The 24898-nt window shown below is 47.8% G+C and overlaps 1 protein-coding gene across 5 annotated transcripts in view; it reads right to left on the reverse strand.

Annotated features, from left to right (window-relative positions):
- Clybl (citramalyl-CoA lyase) overlaps positions 1 to 23645 on the reverse strand; it is a 239019-nt gene extending 215374 nt beyond the window's left edge. For 4 of the 5 annotated variants that reach the window (XR_003734428.2, XM_028868269.2, XM_028868271.2 and 1 more), the window contains exon 1: positions 23556 to 23645. Coding sequence is in view for 4 of the 5 variants with exons in the window: in XM_028868269.2 (XP_028724102.1) it covers positions 23556 to 23611 (56 nt within the window). In the remaining variant the exon portion in view is untranslated. The remainder of the gene's footprint in view (positions 1 to 23555) is intronic. The other variant, XM_028868270.1, reaches the window with a different exon arrangement.
- Positions 23646 to 24898: the final 1253 nt, after the last annotated feature.

Genomic DNA, 24898 nt, shown 5'->3' on the forward strand with positions numbered 1-24898 from the left:
TTAAATTAAAAAATTGTATCTGTCTTTTCATGTGTGTGAGTTTTACCTACATGTATGACTGTGCACACACATGTGTGTAGTGCCTATGGCGTTCAGAAGGGAGTGTCAGATTCCCTGGGACTGTAGTTACCTATGGCTGTGAAACGCCACGTGTGTGCTGGGAATTGCACCAGGTCCTCTGGAGGGGCAGCCAGTGTTCTTAACCGCTGAGCCACCTCTCCAGCCCTCTGGTCCTGGCTGCTGACGTCATCATGATGGGCTGCAATTCAACTATAGCAACAGGAAGAGCACAAAGACAATCTTTCTTGCCACGTGCCCCAACCGAGTCGATTTAGTCAGCACTGCTAAGACCTACCACAGGCCAAGGGGCTATGTGAGCTGCTGGGGACTAACAGTCATGACAGAAGCACTCGCTGGAGCGGGTGTAGTGGCGCACACCTCTAGTCCCAGCACGTGGGAGACAGAGGCAGGTCCATCTCTGTGAGTTCAAGGCCAGCCTGGTCTAAGAGTGAGCTCCAGGACAGCCAAGGCTACACAAAGAAACCCTGTCTTGGAAAACAACATTCCTTTGAGAGTCTCTCCCACACAGCCAGCTCCTCACACCACACAGGAAAGGACAGGGGCTAACGAGGAGTGGTGAGTGGCACATGCCCATAACCTCAACACTCACGGGGCTGAGGCTGGCAGCTCTCCATGAGCTCACGGGCAGCTGGGATGCATATGAGACCATGTCTGAGGAGCTGGGAGGCGAGTCAGTAGGTAAAGTGCTTGCCTTTGCAAGTCTAACCACTTGAATTCAGATCCCCAGGACCCACAAAAAGCCAAATACGTTAGTGCATGTATACGGTAGTGCATACATGTAAACCTAGAGCTCCTGCTGTGAGACAGGAATCAAAGACAGGTGGATCATCTGGAAGCCTGTGGGCCAGCTAGACATGTGCAGCAGAGAGGTAGAATCAAGAAGAGACCCTGTCTCAAAACAAGGTAGAAGGTAAGAACTGCCTACCCAAAGTTGTCCTTGTGCTTCCATGTGTGTGCTATAGCACACACATGCACACACCCACACCCACCCACCCCCACACAGGCCACCCCCACACACATGCCTCCCACATACACATACACATGCCCCCACACAACACACCCCTACACCCCCACATATGCCCCTCCACATGCCCACATTCTCACACACACACACATACACACATGCCCACACACAACACACCCACACATACTCACACATGCCCCTCCACATGCCCACATTCACACACAACACACACACACCCCACACACATGTCAGAAAGCAGTCACACAAAAAGAATGGGAACATCTTACACAAGACCATGTACCAAACAAACAGCCTTCTGGGGTCATGTGGAGACTGTTCTTCACCTGATCAGCCCCTCAAGAGTGATTAGAACCTGGGACACAATTCTCTGCTGCAAGCTGCAGGAAAACGTAATGGAATTCAGCTACTATCTTAGAAAAGTCAAGGACTTTTCCAAAGGTCAAGCCATGGCTTAAGAAGTCTTGGTGATATTTCATCGTGAATATATATATATATATATTAGCTGGTTCCTAAAGTGATTTTCTTGTAATGATATGTGTCCTTCCAAGAACTCCTAACAGTATATTTATCTAAAATACCTATCTAGCATCCAAGGCCAAACGATCTCCTGAACTAAGGTAACAAACACCCTTGTGGAAACGGCGCCTGTACCCTAGGTCAGGTGGATAGCTTTATTTCTTGTGCAATCTGAGACCCTCCTTTTCTATTACTAACATTATAGACTCCTAACGTTTTACCTAACCATTTCTAGGAATGTAGTCTGAGCACATAAATTCCCTTTTTCTGATATATTAACCAATTTTAGCTCTTAGCTGACCTCCTCCTTTAACCATTTCCTTTTTGGGTTGTAAAAGAAAGCCTGACAGTCACTGCCTGAGGAAAATTCTTACCTGCCTTTATGACCCTGTAGGAATTCAAGCCTGGTGACCTGGCTGGAGGAGGAGGATTGCTATTGCTTGGGTTTAAAACTGAACACCCTAGAGAACTTGGGAATGAAGAACTGAGGGGTATAAGGAGAGAGAGGAGGAATTTGGGAAAGAGAACTTGAGGACGAGATAGAGAAGAGAAAAGAGAATGGAGGAACTAGATGGGTAAGAATGGGAGAGGAACAAACTAGGTGGGAAAGAACTAGAGGAACGAGATGGAAGATGAGGAGGAACAAGATGAGGAAGAAGGAGATGGGAGAGGAGCTAAGAGGGAGAGGAGCTAAGATGGAAAGGAACTAGATGGAGGAGAACCTAGATGGGGCAGAACTAAGATGAGAGAATTAAGACAGAAAGTACTAGATGGGTAAGAACGAGATGAGAAGGACCTAGATGAAGCAGAATTAAGGTGAGAGAATTAATATAAAGCTTAGAGGAGAGAGCAGATAAAGGTAGAGAGAAATCAGGCAAGAAAGGAGCTGGGCATGAGAGCAGAACAGAAGCTGTGTAGAGAGAGAACTGACAAAGAATAATAAAGTGTGTGGACTAAGGAGGTTCGTGTACATAGATTTATTTCATATCATCAAAGATTAAATTATCAGCTGGCTGTAGATTCTTCCCGGACCCTGGGAGAGGACTACCAAGGGCTGGACCCCCATAGTCACCGATAATTCTCTTCCCTTTAAAAAGAATGTATGAATGATTGCCTGAATAATAGAGAGAAACGTGCTGGAAAAGCTCTTCCCGTTGATGTGTTCTAGAATTGTTTGGGGACAAACTGTTCTGGGAAGTAAATACTGTTCTCATTTTCCTGCACAACAAAATCAATAATGAGTTCTGCAAGAAAACGGTGTTGTCCTTACAAAAATAACAAGTTTAGAAAAAAAATTTTAAGAGAAAAACCACATTAATCAAGAAACCATATGGTTGTGAAGATGAAAAGATACATTTCTTATCCCTCATTAACAATAATCCTGGAAATATTAACATGTTCACTAATTCCTCCCCAGACAGGATACTCACTAATAGCGTGCACCTGGACCAAAGGCACAGTTCCCATCTCCCACAGCCTTCCTCGGGCTGGTGCCTGGGATCCTCATTTTCACACCTTAGATGTCTGTGCAGCCTAAAACCTGCTAATGCGTGCTGGTCCCTGGGTGGCTGCATGTGAGTGAGGCTCAGAGGCAGGCTGGTCAGCAGCAGCCCCACCCTAGTCCTGAGAGGGGACAGCTGTGTCAACATGACGTCCTGTCCTCAATGAGTTTACAGCATGAGCCCACACGGGGACTCAGACCCAGCAGGCTGTGGACGCCATCCACATGAGTGCAGGCCTCCTCCACAGCCACAGCTGGAATTCAAAACCAGGAGTGGACAAAGCCATCAGCCCACAGGACCCACTGTGTTTCCTTCCAGAAGTTAAGAAGGCAAAACAACCCGAAGACAATTCCAGGGGCTGGTGGCACACTTGTGATCTCACGCGGAGACGGGCAGATCCCTGGGGCCTGCTGGCCATCAGGCTTTAGCCTGATTGGTGAGCTCCAGTCCAATGAGAGCCTCTGTTCCAAAGGAAGTGAATGGGCATCTCTGAGGATGACACCTGAGCATGTGATGCCTGCAAACATGTACATGTGTGCCCACACATGCGTGTGAACACACACACAAAAATGGTAATCTCACAATAAAAGTGAGCCTTGCTCCCATCTTGCCAAGACACTGCTCCACTGAAAGACCATTGGTTTTTTGTTTGTTTGTTTTGTTTTGTGTCGGGGTAGAGCTCACTGGGCTGCTGAGATGCACCCAGCTCATACCACAGCCATTGTTAGTGGACCTTCTAGACTCTGAGTGGGTCCTGCCTTGAAGAGCAGAAGCTCCCTAGAAATTCTGAAACAAACAGGAATACTAGAGGTAGTGACAAGGAGGTGCCCTAGGTCACACGGAGTTAGACTGGCCAGTGTATCCTCTCGGACACCTTGGGCTGGGGTAAGTCACATGTGGCCTTTCTAAAGGCCCCTATCACTCAACCGTGTAGATCAACAGTGCAGTTTGTACAGACCTCTGATTTATTCTTTGGAAAACTCTTCGACAAGAGGAGGAATACTGTGGAATCTGAAAACAGCCCTGGCCTGTGTTCAAGAACTCAAGCCAAGAAAGAAACTTCAGATTTGACATCTTAAATTACCAGGAATGTTTAGACAAATCTATAATCTAGGAAAACATACAGACACCCACATGCACACACAGAAAGTCTGCCTCTCCACCTTCTCACGTCGAACCGATAATTAGTAACAAATTCTGCTTACTGGGGCCATATGATGAGGTGTTCATTCAAGAATTCCTTCATCGGTGCCCATTGTGTGCCAGGCACTGTACTAGGCACAAGTAGGAGAGGGTGAATCCTGAGTTTCCAGTGTATGCAGAAGAGCCAATATAAGAAGAAAGTGTGTAACTCATACCTCAGGATAAACCTTCAAGTGAGGCAGAATGGGATACTGAGGGAAAAGAGATGGGGTGGGAGGGGGACCTGCCCCAAGGGTGGAGCTTTTATGTAGGTGTCTGGTTTCCTTTTGTGTACCAACATTTTGTTGGTTTTGAAGCAAGGTTTATTTGCTTATTTTATGTGTACGGGTGCTGGGGGATACCTTTCTGTATGCTCTGAATATATGTTGTTCCCATTGGTTAATAAATAATCTGCTTTGGCCTATGGCAAGGCAGCTTGGAGGCAGGTGGGAAAGGAGAGAAACAGGAAAGAGAAAGGCGGAGTCTGGGGAGACTTGAGCCAGCCGCCCGAGGAGCAACATGTAATGGGATGCAGGTAAAGCCACAGAACACATGGTAAAGCATAGGTTACTGGAAATGGGTTAATTTAGTCTATAAGAGCTAGCTAGTAAGAGACCTGCCACAGCCATACAGTTTGCCAATAATATAAACCTCTGAGTGATTACTTGGGATCAAGCAGCTGAGGGGCGTGGGTCAGAGAGGTTTGTCCCAACTGCAGGGCTGGGCAGAACCGGAGAAAACTTACAGCTACATACGGTATTTGTTTGCGTGTATGTCTGTCTACCACAGGCATGCCCAGTGCCTGGTGCTCACAGAGACCAGAAGAGGGCATCAGTTTTTCTGGAACTGGAGTTACAGATGATTGTGAGTCACCATGTAGATGCTGAGAGTCAAACCTGGGTTAGGGAAGAACAGCCAGTGCTTTTAACCACTGAGCCATCTCTCCAGCCTCTTCTTATGAGCAGATACCATAGCCACCGTTTGGTGCTTCTTCCCACCTAAGTGGACATCGGATGTGAACTCTGCCACCCCCGAGCCTCAAAGGCCATGGTCCAGCTTCAGGAAGGAGGAGGAAACCCATGATGTATGGTGAGTGGAGTGTGAAGAGGGTGAAGGGCAGCATATGAAGGTGGAGAGGAGGGTTGTCATGGGCACAGCGGGAGAGCACAGGAGGGGCAGAGGAATGAACCAGGGTGCATTTTGAGTGATTTGGAGAAACGGCATGGAGCTTTCACCTCACACCTGCCAGAACAGCTATAGCAGACTGTAGGAGAAGAGCTACAGAGGAGGTAGGGGTCTGAGCCCCAGTGCACTGAGGGCATGACAGAAAGTGGAGCATGCCCAGGGTCAGGTCAGAGGAGCAGCAGGTGGCAACTGAAGTTCAAGGTGTCAGTCCACCAGGAGGCAACTCCATGATGGATGAATCTTGGATAGGCAAGGCCCCAAGACCCCAGACTCCAGAATGTCTTTGCTTCTGCTGTGCCTTTACATGTTTGCTGCTGCCATCCTTCTCTGGTATCTGGCATGGTGTGAATGGGTGTGGGGAGATCCCCACTGCCTGTGATGTAGTGTGTTTATCTCATGGAAACATCCCATTCTAGTGGGCATTTTTACTTGTGGATTATTATGAAGATGATTTCTTCTGAAGTTTTACTGTTTAATTAATAATAATAATGTAGGTTTAAATAGAGTTTTGATGCTTAAAAATATAAATAAGGAAATGTCACACAGCTAGAACACATGAGTTTCTATTGAGGAGCCACACAGACTGTGACTTGGGTTAATGATTAAGAAAAACAATTGAGTCCCAATAGCCCAGATAGTTTAAATTCTTTTAACTTTAATGTTGGGAGATGTTTTCACAGGTTTTGGAGTGCATTATAGCTGAAACAAAGCTTTAAAAATAACAAAGTTAGACTAAGATGTTTTCATCAAATAGCTTTGAGGTGAAAAACCCAAGAAGACCATCTAAAGTTTATAAAGGCACACAGTTGAGTGAGGAACTCACTAAGGTCAGGGAACAAGAACAACAGAGCACAACTATCATTAGCTGATGCACTTTTCTTGCTAGGATTGGTTGATGACCAAAGGTAGTGAATAATTCCTTGTACCCATTTTTGCTTTCAATCTCTTGATATAAAAAACTATTGATCAGTGGGTATGCAACCTAAAGATTTAAAGTAGAGCTGACTGTTTAGGTTTGTGATTCCTTTAAGATTCCTTATAAGATTATATTTCAAGGTAAGTAATAAAGTGATTGGTTCTCTCTTTGTAGCCACAACATATCCTGCGAGTAAAGGAATACCTTGCTTGCCAACACTGTCAATCTACAGCAAGTTGCTTGGCCATGAATGTATGTGGGTTCTTGGGATAATTTGTTTTTCACCTGTAACACGTAAAGTGTTTAATCATGTAAGGGATATGGAAAACATGCTGTTTTTCACTTGTATTCATTGTAATCATTCACTTGAAAAATAGAATGTAACCACATAGTAATTTTTATATTACTTGAAAGATTTTGCTGGGGTATATAAGCTGTAAGGGAAAAAATAAAGATAGAGTTGGAAGGAAGGAGAAGAAACATCAAGATGGGAGAAGGAAGTCATCAGAAAAAACACAGAGTCAGAATATAGAAAGAATAAAGAAGGAGACCGTCAGGAGAGAGTGTGTGAGTGTCTTCCCCTCAGATGAAAAGTCTCAGTACGCCAACTCTGGACTCCCTTCGAGCCGTGCGCTGCTGGAGGCGGTCCCCAGGCATCAAGAGCAGCAGAGGCGGACAACGGCTAACTAAACAGCTCTCAGAAGCTATTCACCGAGACACCACACAGCCCAAGCATCCCGCTCCTGTGCATACCTCAGAAGACCCGACATAAGGGTGGTGGTGTAGCTCAGTTAAGAGGACCCACCTAAGATGCATGAGGCCCTGGGTTTAATCCTCAGCACAGCATGAAGTGGGCATGGTGGTGCATACCTGTAATCCTAGCACTTGGGAGTTGGATGCAGGAGATCAGAAGTTCACTGTTGTCCTCAGGTATATTCTGAGTTTGAGGCCAGCCTGGGCTAAATAAGACTCTGCCCCCCCCCCAAAAAAAAGGCAGTTACTTGAGTAACCTTGGGTAAATGAACACCCCAAACAGCACTATTCACAAATGCCAAATGGCAAAAACAACCCTAATGAAAGGACAAATGATGGGAATGTCTTTCTGTGTGCTGTGAATATGTGTGGCTCTGACTGGTTGATAAATAAAATGCTGATTGGTAGCCAGGCAGGAAGTATAGGTGGGATAAACAAACAAGGGGAATTCTGGGAAGAGGAAACCTTGAGGAGACGCCAGCCTGCCATCCAGGGAGAAGCATGTAATGGCACACAGGTAAAGCCACAGAAAACATGGGGACGTATAGATGAACAGAGATGGGCAGAGTTTAAGTGTAAGAGCTAGTTAGTAGTTAGCCTGAGCTAATGGCCAAGCAGTTTTAATTAATGTAAGTCTCTGTGTGTTTACTTGGGGAACGAGAGTGGTAGAGACTGTCCTGGCTGCCAGCAAGCTGGACACAGGAGAACTTTCAGCAACAGATAAACAACAGTATACATGAAATGGTATGCTGTTCAGCCACAAAAAAGAACTAAATACTGATGCATACTACAGCAGAAGTGAACCCAAACAATACTCTAAGCCAGCGTGGTGGCAGACCACACCTAGGTGACAGATTCGACACATTTTTTAAGATCTCTCTTCTTCCTTCCTTCCTTCCTTCCTTCCTTCCTTCCTTCCTTCCTTCCTTTCTTTCTTTCTTTCTTTCTTTCATCCTTTCTTTTTTGAGACAGGGTCTTTCTATGTAGTCCTGGTTGTCCTGGGACTCACTATGTAAACCAGGCTGGCCTCAAACTCAGATCCGCCTGCCTCTGCCTCCCAAGTGAGTACTGGGATTAAAGGCGTGTGCCACCACCGCCAGCTTCATTTTCTTATTTTTAACTAGGTGTGTGGTGGGGAGTGTGTGTGGGGTAGTGTGTGTGTGTGTGTGTGTGTGTGTGTTGGTATGTACATGAGTATCCATCGAGGTAGATGTGTTAGTGTGAGCTCTTAACCTCTAATCTATCTCTCCAGTCACAGTATCGTCCCGATACCTATGCAGGTGCTGGGTAACATGAGGAAGGTAAAGGAACCAGCCGATTGGGCAGTCACATCCAAGAGCTCAAACCGGAACCAGGACTGTAGGTGAATGGGCAGAATTCCTCTCAGACATCCATGCCCGAATCCCCAGACCCTGTTGATACTTAAGGTTATGTGGAAGAGTGGGATGAAGGAGAGACTCTTGGAGCTCAGCTGGGGACATCAGTCTGGATGACCCAGGCCAACACAATCGCAGTGGAGGAGGGGGCAGAGGTGAGACCCAGAGACTACAGTGAGGCAATTCACTCTACGCTGCTGGCTTTGAAGAAGGAAACCGGTGGCCCCGCGAGCTGGAGGAGGAAGGAGCGTCTCCTCTCGGTACACGGCCCTGTGGACACTCAGGGTCGAGCCCTTGCTGTCTCTGTCAGGCTTCTGACCTCCGCAGTACAATGTTTGCGGTGTTCTGAGCCACCAAATTGGGGATAATTGGCTATATGAATAACAAACTGAGTTGGCAGGTGATGGCAGCAGGTAAGGCGTGCACAGGAAAGGGAACTGAAGGTCACACATAGCCTTAGCACATCAGAGGAGAGGCAGTGTGAGCCAACGGTGGAGGGTTGGCCTGTGAAGGCTGGAAACATGGCTACCACCTGAGAGGTCCAAGGAAGACAGGATGCCAGGAGAGGGCGGCAAGAGGCAACAGGCCCTGAAAGATGAACACGATTTGAAGACAGGGAGAGTGTGAGCAAAGCAGGGTAAAAGCTTTGTGTGCCACGATGAGTGTGTGGTTGGATAATGGTGTGTGTCCTGAAGAGTGTGTGGTAGGGTTGCTGAGTGTGCCCTGAGGAGTGAGTGGCTGGATAATGGTGTGTGTCCTGCCGGGTGTGTGGTGGGGTTGCTGAGTGTGCCCTGAGGAGTGAGTGGCTGGATAATGGTGTGTGTCCTGCCGGGTGTGTGGTAGGGTTGCTGAGTGTGCCCTGAGGAGTGAGTGGCTGGATGGCTGCATGTGGTTAGATGAGCAGGGTGTAAGGTGAGACACCCCACCAGACCCCTACACACAGGAGGTGGGGAGCAGGAGGAAGAGGGTTTTTAAAGTATGTCTATCAGAGAGGAGTGTAGAGAAGTCGCAGGGAAAGGCTTCTACATGGTCCTCAGTAACAGTCATGTCCCCGACCACTCAGTAAAGCCCTGATGTTCCTGCCTCCTATGGGTAGACCTGGTGATCCAAACTCACATCCTAAACCTCTACCCAGAGGATGCTGGGATAAGGGCCAGGGGTTACCACAGAGTTCTCTCTCTGTGAAAGATTGTCTCTTCAGTCATGGTAAGTACTCACTCATAAGTGGATTCTAGATATAAAATAAAGAACAATCAGACCACAACCCATAGAACCATGGAGGCTATATATATAGCATGGAGGTCCCTAGGGCGACTGTGGCTTATAATAAATTTCGGTTTTACTCAATTACTGAAAAAAAAAATAGCCAAATGAATGGAAACACATGAACTGTGAACCAAAGGCTGAGGGGCCCCCAGCTGGATCAGGCCCTCTGAATAGGTATGACATTTGATTGGTTTGATCAGTTTGGGAGGCATCTAGGCAGTGGGACCAAGTCCTGTGCTCATTGCATGAGTTGGCTGTTTGAAACCTGGGGCTTACGCAGGGACACTTGGCTCAGTCTGGGAGGAAGGGATTGGACCTGCCTGGACTGAGTCCACCAGGTTGATCGCAGTCCTTGGGGGAGGATTTGCCCTGGAGGAGGTGGGAATGGGGGTTGGGCTGGGGGTAAGGGGAGGGAGTGGGAGGGGGGAGAATAGGGGAACCCGTGGCTGATATGTAGAACTGAATGGTATTGTAAAATAAAATAAATAATTTTTTTTTTTTAAAAGAAAGATCGTCTCTTGACTGGCTACGGCTTTGCCTCTGAGACCCTCACACATGTGGGGAGGTCTACATCTCCAACACCAACACTCTGCGATTATTCTTGGTGACTGCAGGACCCAGAACAAGTATGGGCTGTGAGAGCTCTGTGGGCCAGCTTGGGGGTGCTAGAAGGGGCAAGGAAGGTAGACAGGACAGGGGACGGGGGAGTAAGAAAAGACAACAAAAATCAGGTATCCAAGGACCGAGATGGCTTCAGAAATTAACAACATTGTAGAAACCCAGAGTCCATTCCTAACACCCATGTTGGGCCACTCACAGCTGTCTTTAACTCTAGTTCCAGGGGGTCTGACACCCTCTTCTGACCTCCATGAGCACACTGCACATACATGGTGTACAGACATACACTGGGCAAAGCACTCATACACATAAAATAAATGAATCTTTTGCTTGTTTATTTATTTATTTACTTATTTGTTTGTTTTTTTTTGTTTTGTTTTTGTTTTTGTTTTATCAAGACAGGGTTTCTCTGTGTAGCTTTGGTGCCTGTCCTGGATCTTGTTCTGTAGACCAGGCTGGCCTTGAACTCACAGAGATCCGTCTGGCTCTGCCTCCCAAGTACTGGAATTAAAGGTGGTAGTTCTTTTTTTAAACAGGGTTTTTCTGTGTAACCCTAGCTGTCCTGGAACTCACTCTGTAGACCAGGTGGCTTTGAACTCAGAGATCCACTTGCCTCTGCCCTCTGAGTGCTGGGATTGAAGACAAGCACCACAATACCAGCAAATAAATGGATCTTAAAAAATAAGATCTTGGGGCTGGAAAGATGGCTCTTCCAGAGGTCCTGAGTTCAATTCCCAGTAACGGTGGCTCACAATCATGTATAATGAGATCCAGTGCCCTCTTCTGGCATGCAGGCATACATGCAGGCAGAACACTGTGTACAAAATAAATAAATAAATAAATAAATAAATAAATAAATAAATAAATAAATAAATAAATATTCCTTCCTTTTTTTAAAAATCACTATCTCCCCCTATCTCTCCAGGGTCTCAGGTAGCCCAGGCTAGCTTCGAGTTCATTATTTAGCTGAGCATGAGAACTTCTGCCTCCACTGAGATGCGACACCACGCTGGGTTTCTACTGCGCTGGAGATCAAACCCGCAGCTCTCTGCACACCACGCACGCCCTCCAACTCAACCACATGCCTAACCCTGCAATTCCTTTCCTAACAACGGGACGTCGGGTTTTGTAGTTTCGGGGGTTTTAAAAGCAACAGAATAATCTGGCCACAGCCGTGATGTTGTAAATATTTGTGGCCTGGAGGGAGGTCAAACAGACAATCAAGAAACAAACACCTGGTATTTCTGGGAGAGGAAGTGACGGCGAAAGCTAGGCAGGATGGAGAGAAGGTACAGAGGCAGCTGCTGAGGACGCTATGTCCTCCCTGATTGGTGACGCCTGAGCTGAGACCTGAGGAGCGAAATGCCCAGGCTGGCACGCGGCACAGCGGGGCAGCCCAGGACAGGGAGAGGGAAGGTCAAGCGGTACCAGGAGTACCGTGCGACTTAAGTCTCTTATCAAATTTTAAGGCTTAAATTTAAGCAGACCATTTGCAGGCCAGTGTAGACATATTCCTCTCTCCTCCATGTGTCTTTCATTTGTCTTAAAGAACAAACAGAAAAACCCCTTCCTCATCTTAAGAAAAGCAGCCGGTTTGCGAGGGCGCGGCCCACGACTGCAGAGACCGGCTACATCTCCCGTTGCTAGAGCGCCCTCCAGTGTCTCAGGGATGAGCTACACGTTGCATGGGGGCTGGGGACTTCATTTTTCATGTTAAACTTTTAATTTGGACCCAAAACTAATGTGGGCAAGTCAGGCTTCTCACAAAGGCCGGCGAGAGATTAGATAAGAAGACAAGAGACGTTTACACGCCCTTACACAAGCCTCTCTTCCTTCTAACCAAAGCAATAAAATGTGTGTCTGTGACAATGTTTTAATGACCCATATACAGCTAAACATTTCAAAGGTCTACAGAGGGCCCGTATTAAAGGGGAAAAAGGCCGTTTTTAGAACCATAGAACTGTTTTGTTTTGTGGTTTGTTTTCTGAGACAGGACCTCATGCAGCCCAAGCTTGTCTCAAGCTCGCTCTGCAGCTAGGCTGATCTCCAACTCCTGACCTGTCCCTACCTTCCCAATTCTGAGACTGCAGACGTTTGGCGCCTCAATTTGAGCTGTGAGTTAAATATGGAATGCAGTCCCCAACTAAACTGTGACTTGAGCTGTAAGATGGCTCTCAGGTAAAGGGATTTATGCCAAGCCTGATGACCTGAATCCATTGCCCCCACCCACCCACGTGGAAGGACAGAATCAACTCCTGAAAATTATCCTCTAATCTCCACACAAGTAGATGTCCAGGTGCACACACACACACTCACACACAGACACACACACATCACATACACAGACACACCACACACAGATACATACACACATACACAGACACACCACACACAGACACATACACACAGACACACACACACCACACACAGACACATACAGACACACACACACCACACAGACACATACACACACACAGACACACACCACACACACAGAGACATACACACACACACACAGACACACACACGTCACATACACAGACACACCACACACAGACACATACACACATACACAGACACACCACACATAGACACATACACACATACACAGACACACCACACACAGACACATACACACACAGACACACACACACCACACACAGACACATACACACACAGAGACACACACATCATACATACAGACACATACACACCAAACACACACACATAAACACATAAACACACACACACACACACACACACTTTTTGAAATACTATTTGAAAAGAGAAACCCATCAAGATGGTCAGTACATAAACATGCTTGCCTCCAAGCTTGAGAACTGACTCCCAAGGGTTAACCTCTGACCTCTACACCTGGACTCTGCCATCGGCACCCATACACATGCATTCACACAGATACATACAAATAAACAGAACTGTATTTTGCCAGGTGTCGTGGTATACAACTTGCTTCTCAGCACTTGGGAGGCAGGAGATCCCTGTGAGTTTGAGGCCAGCCCAGCCTACAGGCCAGCCAGCACTACATTGTGTGACCCTGTCTCAAAAACAAAACAAAACCAAGAATTGTAACTCTTAGAAAATGAATAAATTAAATGTGGCTCTCATGGAGGGGCAGTGGGATAAGAGGGAAGTGATTGTTGTCATTTAAAATTTCCAGTATCCGAAGGTTCTGTAAATCATTATCTCAAGTGTCCTGCAGCCACTCCAGCTGCATGCAGAGTGCTTATTAAAACCATTGAGACATTGACTTTCGGCTCCTTATTAGTAATGGGCACCTCTGGAGCTCAAAAGTCTAGCTAAGAGTAAGACATGGCCTCCTGGGTAGAGGCCTGGCAGGTCAGAGTGCCAGCGAGGCTGACAGCCAGAGGGCAGGGTTCTCGGTATGTCGCCACTGCCAGTGTCCTAACCCACAAGATGGTCTGTGCTCATCTTACCAAGTATGGGCCTGCTCCTCTGAGGGAGAGGGCCAGGCAAGCTCCACAGGGCAGCCTGCGGTCCAGAGGACAGCAGCCCCTTCTAGAGGGCGATTTGACAGCAGGCCCCAAAAGGATGCAAAGACCACAGGCTTGGAACCTCAAGTTTACATGTCAGAAGCTGCCCAGGTGAGGGATCCCGTTTACCCCTGCATTTCCCGAGAAAGAAAACTTGAGAACAGACTAACGAACAACTGTGGTTATGGCCATATGCACACACATGCACACATGCAATATGTCTGTTTTCTACAAAAATCAGGAGGAAAGTTCTAAAGGATGGGCTCGGACAATGACTTTAGGAGCAAAGCCCGTGTGTGTGTGTGTGTGTGTGTGTGTGTGTGTGTGTGTGTATCTGTGTGTGTGTGTGTGTGTATCTGTGTGTGTGTGTGTGTGTGTGTGTATCTGTGTGTGTGTGTGTGTGTGTGTCTGTGTCTGTGTCAGTGTGTGTGTGTCTATGTCTATGTGTGTCTGTGTGTATCTGTGTGTGTGTGTGTGTATCTGTCTGTGTCAGTGTCTATGTGTGTCTGTGTGCGTCTGTGTCTATGTCTATGTGTGTAATGTGGAGCAACAGAGAGCATCACTAAAGCATCTGTATTTTAGGTTAATATCCTAAAATAGGAACAAAACAAAATAAAAAAAATAATAAACATTTCTCTAATCATGGTGGAAGGGAGATGAGAAGGAAGCTCAGCTCTGCAGCCCATAACTGAGTCATCTGAAAGAGTACTTAATTAAGTGTCTCAGTCCACTTTGTGTTGTTACACCAACGCCACAGAGCGGGTCATTCACAGAAAAGTTTGTTATTGCTGGGTGTTGTGGCCCATGCATGTAACCCAGCATGTGCCTTAGGAGTCTGGGTGTTGTGGCCCATGCATGTAATCCAGCATGTGCCTTAGGAGTCTGGGTGTTGTGGCCCATGCATGTAACCCAGCATGTGCCTTAGGAGTCTGGGTGTTGTGGCCCATGCATGTAATCCAGCATGTGCCTTAGGAGTCTGGGTGTTGTGGCCCATGCATGTAATCCAGCATGTGCCTTAGGAGTCTGGGTGTTGCGGCCCATGCATGTAACCCAGCATGTGCCTTAGGAGTCTGGGTGTTGCGGCCCATGCATGTAACCCAGCATGTGCCTTAGGAGTCTGGGTGTTGCGGCCCATGCATGTAACCCAGCATGTGCCTTAGGAGTCTGGGTGTTGCGGCCCATGCATGTAACCCAGCATGTGCCTTAGGAGTCTGGGTGTTGCGGCCCATGCATGTAACCCAGCATGTGCCTTAGGAGTCTGGGTGTTGCGGCCCATGCATGTAACCCAGCATGTGCCTTAGGAGTCTGGGTGTTGCGGCCCATGCATGTAACCAGCATGTGCCTTAGGAGTCTGGGTGTTGCGGCCCATGCATGTAACCCAGCATGTGCCTTAGGAGTCTGGGTGTTGCGGCCCATGCATGTAACCCAGCATGTGCCTTAGGAGTCTGGGTGTTGCGGCCCATGCATGTAACCCAGCATGTGCCTTAGGAGTCTGGGTGTTGCGGCCCATGCATGTAACCCAGCATGTGCCTTAGGAGTCTGGGTGTTGCGGCCCATGCATGTAACCCAGCATGTGCCTTAGGAGTCTGGGTGTTGCGGCCCATGCATGTAACCCAGCATGTGCCTTAGGAGTCTGGGTGTTGCGGCCCATGCATGTAACCCAGCATGTGCCTTAGGAGTCTGGGTGTTGCGGCCCATGCATGTAACCCAGCATGTGCCTTAGGAGTCTGGGTGTTGCGGCCATGCATGTAACCCAGCATGTGCCTTAGGAGTCTGGGTGTTGCGGCCCATGCATGTAACCCAGCATGTGCCTTAGGAGTCTGGGTGTTGCGGCCCATGCATGTAACCCAGCATGTGCCTTAGGAGTCTGGGTGTTGCGGCCCATGCATGTAACCCAGCATGTGCCTTAGGAGTCTGGGTGTTGCGGCCCATGCATGTAACCCAGCATGTGCCTTAGGAGTCTGGGTGTTGCGGCCCATGCATGTAACCCAGCATGTGCCTTAGGAGTCTGGGTGTTGTGGCCCATGCATGTAACCCAGCATGTGCCTTAGGAGTCTAAGCCAGAGATCACAAATGAAAGACCCATCTTAGTGAGAGCTTGTCTCAAAAATGAAAAAGAAAGAAAGAAAATGAAATATAATTTCCCTCACATTTCTAGAAGCCAGGAAGACCAACCATTATCTCTCGAGTGCCTCCCTGAGGAGTCATTCCATGGCAGAAAGAACAGCAGTGAGGAGGCTGGCCGGGCTGGGCCAGGTGGCCGGGCTGGGCCTCCTATGCCTGATGCCTGATGTCCTAAGCTTGATCCCCAGAGCTGCAGAAACAGAGGGGTGGGGTAGGGGAGCTGACTCACATTCACTTATTTATGTATTATTTACCTATTAACTCTATCTATCTAGATATTTAGAAACAGGGTTTTATGTAGACCAGGCTGGCCTTGAACTCACTGTATGCTAAGAATGACCTTAACTTCTGATCCTCCTTCCTCCACCTCCAGAGAACTGGTATGACAATGTGTACCACCATGGTCAGTTTACGTAATGCTGGAGATTGAACCCAGGACTTCATATATGTGAGGCAAGTACTCTCCCAAATGAGCTCCATTCCCAGCCCCCAGACTTACTTTATAACAAGCCAGTCTCAGTCATGAGCACAGGCCTATAATATCAGCATCAATCCATTCATGGGGCAGAACCATGATGACCTAATTACCTCTTAAAGTCCCACTCTGAACACTGTTGCTTTGGGGACTTCATCCCCAACACATGACTTCGAGGGACACATTTAAACCACAGCAACAAGCTATAAAAGCAACATGAAATAAATCGAACCTGCTTGGATGGCAGTGGATTTATATTCATACCCAAGTGGCCTATATGAAAACACAAATACCATTTCCTCTATAATATCTTTATTACCTAATAAAATTCTAAACCTAACCTGTTGAGAACAAGAGGAAAGTGTAGAAAAACAAGTAAACTATGCTGAACACACCATAGCTGTTTTCAGTGGCAGCAAAGAAGTTTTGCTTTACAATTAGCAACTTTTCCTGTGGTGGTATTGTGTATTCTAATAAATTTATCTGGGGTCAGAGAACAGACAGTCACTAGATACAAAGGCTAGAAAATGGTGGCACTCACACCTTTAATCCTAGCATTCCAGAGATAGAAATCCCTCTGGATCTCTGTGAGTTCAAGGCCACATTGGAAATAGCCAAGCATGGTGACTCACGCCTTTAATCCCAGAAAGCCAGCCTTTAATCCCAGGGAGTGGTGGTAGAAAGGAGAAAGATATATAAGGCGTGAGGACCAGAAACTAGAAGGTTTTTGGCTGGTTAAGCATTTGGCTGGTTAAGCATGTGGCTGGTTAAGCTTCAGGCTTTTGAGCAGCAATTCAGCTGAGACCCATTCCAGATGAGGACTCAGAGGCCTCCAGTCTGAGGAGACAAAACCAGCTGAGGATCCGGCAAGGTGAGATAGCTGTGGCTTGCTCTGTCTCTCTGATCTACCAGCATGGACCCCAATAACTTGCCTCGGGTTTGATTTTATAATAAGAACTTTTAAGATTCCTGCTACATTTTCCCCTTAATAAAGTTCATCAAACATACCAAGAGCCCCTCCCCCAAGGAGCCCAGCTCATCCCCAGCTTTCTCTCTGCATCATCTAAACCCACATTTCTGGCCCAGTGTGGTAGCACACAACTCTTGGGAGGCAAAGGCAGGCTAGTCTCTGTGAATTCAGGGTCAACCTGGGCTACATATTGAGTTCTAGGCCAGCCAGAGTCACATAGTAAGACCTTGTCTCAAAAACTAAACAAATAATGAAAATAAAATAATAAACTTATATAAATTACAATGTATCACTGAATTTGTAATACACACACACACACACACACACACACACACACACACACACACACACAATGATGCCAGGAAAAGGAGAAAAACAAAGACAGATACATAGAAGTCACTGGAACACAGTCCAAGAACAGAGTACTGGGAGAATCCAGAGTGCCTGTGAGAAAATCCCAAAACAAGAGTCTTGTAACCTCAGTATCTTCAAAACAGAATTTTTCTTGGAATGTGAGCGGATAGGAGTGAATTTACTTCAGATTACCAAATATAACTGGTTATTGTTTATATACCACTTTGGAAAAACATGTTTTTGCCATGTGCAGCTTATCTTTGTGATTGTACACTTTACTCAGGTGACTCTACTTAATCCTCAAAGTCTAAAATCGTCTGATGCTCTGAATAAAGCTGGCTACCTCATGAGACTTTAGTCAGCCTCATTTACTGGCTCCACTCTCCCAGGTCCCACCACTTCTAAAATGGTGAACAATAAGTAACATTTCCATATTTCCTTGAATGAAGTAGTGTAAGTCAAAAGCAGATTAGATCCACGAAGATGTAAATGGTAATACACATTAGCAGCATGTGACCGCCAATACAAGCGAAGTTCTGGGGCACCGCAGCAAGGGTAAGGCCTTTAAGGGTTATGCTAAGCAAAGGAAGCCACAACAAAGAGCTGGACACTTACAAATGCATCCAGATTAGACAGAGACCCAGAGCAGTCACCACTCAGCAGGGACAGGCAACGGAGAGCGCTCTGAATCAACAGTGCTGACGGCTCCCCACTCCCAACATAACTACAAACTCTACCATCAGGATGGCTAAAATGGAAAACTGAATGTGCAGCATATCTCTCCATTTTTAAAAGTGAGCCATTTTAATTTTATGTGTATAAATGTTTTGCCTGCATGTATATCTATGCATCACGTGTGCAGTGCCCAACAGGGCCAGAGAGGGCATCATATCCCTTGGAATTGGAGTGGTTATGAGCTACCAATGGGGGCTGGGAATTAACCCAGGTCCTCTGCAAGAGCAGCTTGCAGTGTTCTTAACTGCTGAACCAATCTCAAGACTCAAGATTCTTAAGGTGTTAATTCCTCCGATTTACTGTATGAACTCAATGCAATACTGACCAAATCCCAGCAGGTTAGTCCGTGGTATTAACAAAAGAATTCTGGTTTATGGAGAAGAGCAAAGGGCCCAGAACAGCCATCACAACACACCAAACAAGACAGTTTGAAGAGAGTGTGGTGTCTGCAAAACGACAGAAGCATGGTCAAACAATGGGGTAGCGAGCCCAGAAAGGACTAACCAGATGCTCCCAACGGATGGTGCACAAAGGAGCAAGGAAGGTCTTCCTCAACAAACTGGCTACAACAACTGAAGGGGTCGTGGACACACAACACTGTCGGCCTGGCTACAACAACTGAAGAGGTCGTGGACACACAACACTGTCGGCCTGGCTACAACAACTGAAGAGGTCGTGGACACACAACACTGTCGGCCTGGCTAGAACAACTGAAGGGGTCGTGGACACACAACACTGTCGGCCTGGCTACAACAACTGAAGGGGTCGTGGACACACAACACTGTCGGCCTGGCTAGAACAACTGAAGGGGTCATGGATACACAACACTGTCGGCCTGGCTAGAACAACTGAAGGGGTCATGGATACACAACACTGTCGGCCTGGCTAGAACAACTGAAGGGGTCATGGATACACAACACTGTTGGCCTTCCAAAAGAAAGGACAGGGGAGGGGTACTCAAGATCCACAAATGATAGGCTGGACTGACTTCATTAAAACTAGATCTTCTTTTCTCTTTGAAATACACTCTTAAGAAAATGATGAGAAAAGCCACAGACTGGAGAAATATTTCCACAATACAAATCTAATAAAGGACCTGTAGCTGATATACACCAACAATGTGAAAACTGAATGGCAAGCAGACAGCCTGCCGGACAGGCCTGACCAAGGTGTCCTTCTCTCCCAGGCTCATTCAGCTTCACGGGGGAGGGAGGCTCCCACACACACAGCAGATCCTCTCTCCTGCAGACGCCACCTCCATATCCTTTAACTCAACTCTGACATTTTCCAGCTGGAGCTAGTAAGCACCAGATCCCACACATCCAGGGCTCAGTCCCTCATGGCTGCCCCTACTTCAGATACAAACAAAAGCTATGTGTGTTTGTCTTGCGTTTCTAACTGATTGGCCATAAGTCAGGGGTTCATAAGGTTCCGCTCTTTAGATTTGATTTTTCTACAATAGCTCACAGAACTCTTGGAAACTGGTTACTATAAGAGACGTTCTAAAGGATACAGATGAACAGCCAGATGGGAGGATGCACAGGGCAGGGTGTGGGGGGAGGGCAGGGGCGGCTGTGCCCTCTCTAAGCACACCTCCCTCCAGAAAGCTTTCCAAACCCTGGCCTTTGGATTTTGATGGAAGCATCTTTGCACAGACATGATTGATTACCTCACTGGTTCCTTAGAATCAACTCAATCTTCACCCCCATCTCCTCTCCCCAGAGGTTGGGGCGATACATTTCCCATGGGCTTTATTTAGGTTTTATACTGCAGTGATAAATACCATCACCCAAAGCAGCTTGGGAATGAAGGGTTTATTTCCACTTACAACTCTCATGCCACACTGCATCACTGAAGGAACTCAAGGCAGGAACTGGGGCAGAGGCCATGGAGGGAAGGCGCCAGTTTACTGGCTTGCTTCATCTGGATTGTTCAGACAGCTTTCTTATACAACTCAGGACTACCTGTCCTGGGTGGCGCCACCTAACCCACATCAACTGTTAGTTAAGAAAATGCCCACAGGCTTGCCTACAGGCCGATCTTGTGGAGATAGTTGTGGTTCTCTCTTCTCAGAAAACTCCGTGTCAAGCTGATGAAGCACTCACCAGCACAGGCTTGCTTTAAAGTTCAAGGCCTCCAATCACGCTGTGGGTTTTCTGAGAAGGTCCACACCCTGGAGCCTGGTAGGGCCTCCAGACGCTCAAAGTCTAGTGGCTTAGGCTCTGTTCCAGGAAACAGGGACAGAAATCAAATACACATTTCTTATTATGTCACAGAATCACAACAACCAGGCTCGGAAATCAGCAAAGCAGTTGGACAAATCTACAGAGAATCTACACAGATGGCAAATCAGCACTTGGAAGGTGGCACACAAGTGTGACCCGTGACACACCTCCTCCACAGGCCACACCTCCTGATCGTCCCCAACTGTTGCACCAGCTGGGGACGAAGCGTTAAAATATATGAGCCCGTGGGGACGATTCTCACTCGAGCTCCCACAGCATCATCTGAGGGGATTTCAAGTTCAAACACACGGACGACAAGATCCCGCAACTGCACGCCCATTAGAGGAGCGGATGCTCTTCAGCCAACAAGGACGATGGCGTTTGCGAAGCTGCAGGACCCTCCTACACTGATAAAACGGTGCGGCGACTACGGCGTTTTCTTATATAGCTAACCACAATCTTCTCAAACAATTCAACAGTCACAGTCCTAGGTAATTATGTCTATACAAACCTGTACACGAATATATAGTGAAGGCTTATGCATAATCAACAAAAACTAGAAGCAACCAAAATGTCCTTCCACAGCAGCACGTATAAATCCCTTGTGGTATAGCTATACAATGGAATATTACTTGGCAGTAAAAAGAAATGAGTTATTAGGTCACGAGAGACATGAAGGAATGTTACATGCATATTATTAAGTAAAAAAAATCCAATCTAAAAACACTGTACACTACATGGTTCCAATTCTATGGCATTCCAAATGAGATGTATCAGCAGTGAAAGTTACATGTTACATGGGCTTGACTACCTGACTTTTAACCCTGGAGCCTATGGTGGAAGAGAATCAACTCCTGAAAGTTGTCCTCTGACCTCCACCCATAAACACACACACACAATAAATAAAGTAAACATAAACACTAAATCATCTGTAGAGGGTACCTGAAAAAGCACCCGACCATACACAAATGCACAAAAGGGATCTGCTGAAGAATCCCTTTTTCTGACCTAAGTAACTCTAGAAGCAAGTGGAGAAAAGATGAGCACCGACCTAGTGGGTGGACCCTTCCCAACGGGGTGTGACGACAATTCTGATAACGCCGCAAATGCTCATGAGGATTGAACAATTAAGTGACTGTGTGGTGGACAGCAGGAGCCAGCAGTGGTGATTTACAAACAAGCCTGGGGAAGCGGCTGGACTGGTCCCTGTCGGGATGCCCGGGAGCTGGGGACATCACAAGAGCACACGCGTAGCTTGATAAATCGTTACACATGGTTCTATATATACCAATGTTTTTGTTTTTGAAGACATGGTTTCTCTGAGTAGTTCTGGCTGTTCTGGATCTCGCTCTGTAGACCAGGCTGGCCTTGAACTCACAGAGATCCACCTCTGCCTCCCAAATGCTGGGATTAAAGGCGTGCACCACCACTGGCCAGCTTCTATATAACAATTTTTATAGATTGTGTTGTGGTGTGTTCAGAATGCTCTAAAATGGTTCAGAAGCTCTAAAAATAAGGAAAGAACCATCAGAAGTGGCCCACTGGTCCGAAGCTAAAGTTCAGTTCAACAGACATAGAAATTAAGTCATGGCACATAGCATTTCACCAGGATCCACACTGATTTCACACGACTGGGCTCGGTAAAGCCTGGTACGCTTGGTAGAGATGCAGATACGTGATATGGAGAGGAAGTAAAAAGCATTTCACATTAAGCTCCAAGTCTATTAGAAGTGGTGACTGTGTGGTCAGTGTTGGACAAACCACAGAGGCTGGCCTTTCTCAGAAAAGGAACCTCTAGGCAGGCCTGGGACCATACTCTTCCAGGTGCCACTCTGGTTCCAGGAGGGATTTCCTGAGCTTGGGTGCAAAGCCACAGGTAATGGAGAAAGTGGGATGCCTAAGACCATGCGGGTCCTGCCATGGGTCAGGGGTGAATCTTGAAGCTAGATCAAGAACCTTGGCTTCACCACTCCGGGACTTTGACAGTCACTTGGGCTCTCTGATGCTGTTCCGCATCATAAACAGGACACCCTACTTCTTCAAACAGCGGTAAGGAAACCACAGGAGGTGTGTAATCCACAAATGGGCAAGTGTCACATCAGTAGTTCTCAAAATGGAATTCCCTGACTCGAGGCCCCTGACTGTGACAGTCTACTGATCTTTCACCAACTAGTATTGCTGTGTAGACCAAATCTGGCCTCCAACTTGCTATGCAGACAAGCGTAGCCTTGAACCTGCGTCCTCCTGCCTCTGCTTCCCAAGTTCTGGAATTCCTTTCAAATATTTACTCCAAAGCTGGTGACATGAGACTCTCATGTTAAACCAAAGAAAATTTCAAAATATATAAAGCCATTATGCTCTTTTCATCTAAAAAGTCTGTTTTTCATGAACAAATTTTGGCAAAAGCTCTTTGGGACGCTCAATCATCTTTAGGTGGGTAAGTGGGTACAGAGACCAAACATTTGGGAACCACTGTGCTTCACATAGGAGTCAGGTGTGTTGTCGCCCAGTAAGCGAGCGTCTCGGCTACTCCAGAGCGTCCCTGGAAAGCTTGGCGCGTTATGTGCCAACGGCTGGCAGCCCTGCCAATCGGGCAACATTAGTACCCAATGACCGGGCCCATACAAAGCCCTCCCACTGGGAGGCAGAGCCGCAGCGACCTTGGCAGAGGTCAAGCGCGGAAGGCACAGAGGCTGCGGGCTACGGTGCCCTTGCAGGCTCAAGGGGCCGCTCTGGCCACCGCCTTCACCGCGCGGCGGGGACTGGGGACCTGAACTCACAGCCTGGGCAGCGCCGCCGCTCCGCGTACGGCGTTCCGCAGCACACACAGCGCCATCTTCCCGAAGTGATCCGCCCCGCCGCCGCCCCGCCCCAGCCGGAGTCGGACACGCCCATCGGCCTTAGCCCCGCCCCGCCCCTGCAGCCAGGCCCCGCCCCTGCAGCCAGGCCCCGCCGCGCCGTCATTCTTCCGAACGCCACGCCCCCGCGGCCACGCCACGTCCCCGCGGCCACGCCACGCCCCCGCGGCCACGCCACGCCCCCACGCGCCCCCGCCGGCCACGCCCCTCCTCTGCTCCTCCCTTGCTCGGGTCTCTGGTCCTTTCTCACCGCCCTCTTTGTGGGGAGACTTTGGGGAGTCCCTCTCGCCGCGCTTCTGAAGCGAGTTAGGAAAACTTGGATTTTCTTAGGCAGAACAGATTCAGATTTCCGAGGGTTGTTTGTTTTTTTAAACAGTGGGCGAGCCTGCCGCGGTGAGCGTGCTACGGGCGGTCAAAGCAGATGGGCGACCTGGAAAGGCGCAGGGTAGTGCGGCTGGGACTCACACCCGACCCTCCACTCTGCCTGCGGAGCTTCCGGAACCCGAGAGAAGCCCACAGGCCCGTCTTCCCTAGCCCAATGGTGCCCCAAACGCCGTGGGAAGCTGGATTCAAAATTAGTTAGACCCGAGAAGCCCTGTGCCGCCAGAATGGGGACATGGATGCCGAATATCGGCAGCACAGAGTTAGGGCTTTGTGTGTGATACCAACAGGGCGGACTGCTCAACCCCACCCAGGCCTCCAGCCCACATCCATAAGGACCACCCCACTTTCCTGACTCAGCCTGTGCCCCTTTCAGCCGTAACGGAGCTTGAGGCAAAAGAGGTATCTGGATCCTCATCCCATCTCTAATTTACACGTCGATCTTTTGTACTAAGAGTCTGAGCAGGCAGGCCTTGTCTCCGGACACACACGTCTCTATGGCCATCCAAGAATAAAACACAGTTCTGGAAGTCTCTTGAGTTTTCATTTCTCAAGGCTCCTAAAATCACGCAAAGCTTCGGTTACACGCACATGAGATAATATTGCAATTTTTTGCACCTGAGAGGGTCAGAGGGTCGGGTGCAGCTTTGAAAGAGGAGGGTGTAGGGAGGGTAAAGGTCTTCAGGGCAAAGTAGAGCGGTCGGAGAGAAAGCTGCAGGGATCTGAGAACCGCCTGGGCCCAGACGTGAGTGATCTAATGCCTCCTCCTTGCCAGATGAGCACCCTGGCCCTAGACTGCTGAAATCTTAGCGTTGTAGTCCACAAATACAGATGTCCTAGATAGAAGTGAGTTATATTTTCACCACATGGCCTTGTAATTATCG

The sequence above is a fragment of the Peromyscus leucopus genome, chromosome 9 (genome assembly GCF_004664715.2).
Source record: "Peromyscus leucopus breed LL Stock chromosome 9, UCI_PerLeu_2.1, whole genome shotgun sequence".
Lineage (NCBI taxonomy): Eukaryota > Metazoa > Chordata > Mammalia > Rodentia > Cricetidae > Peromyscus > Peromyscus leucopus.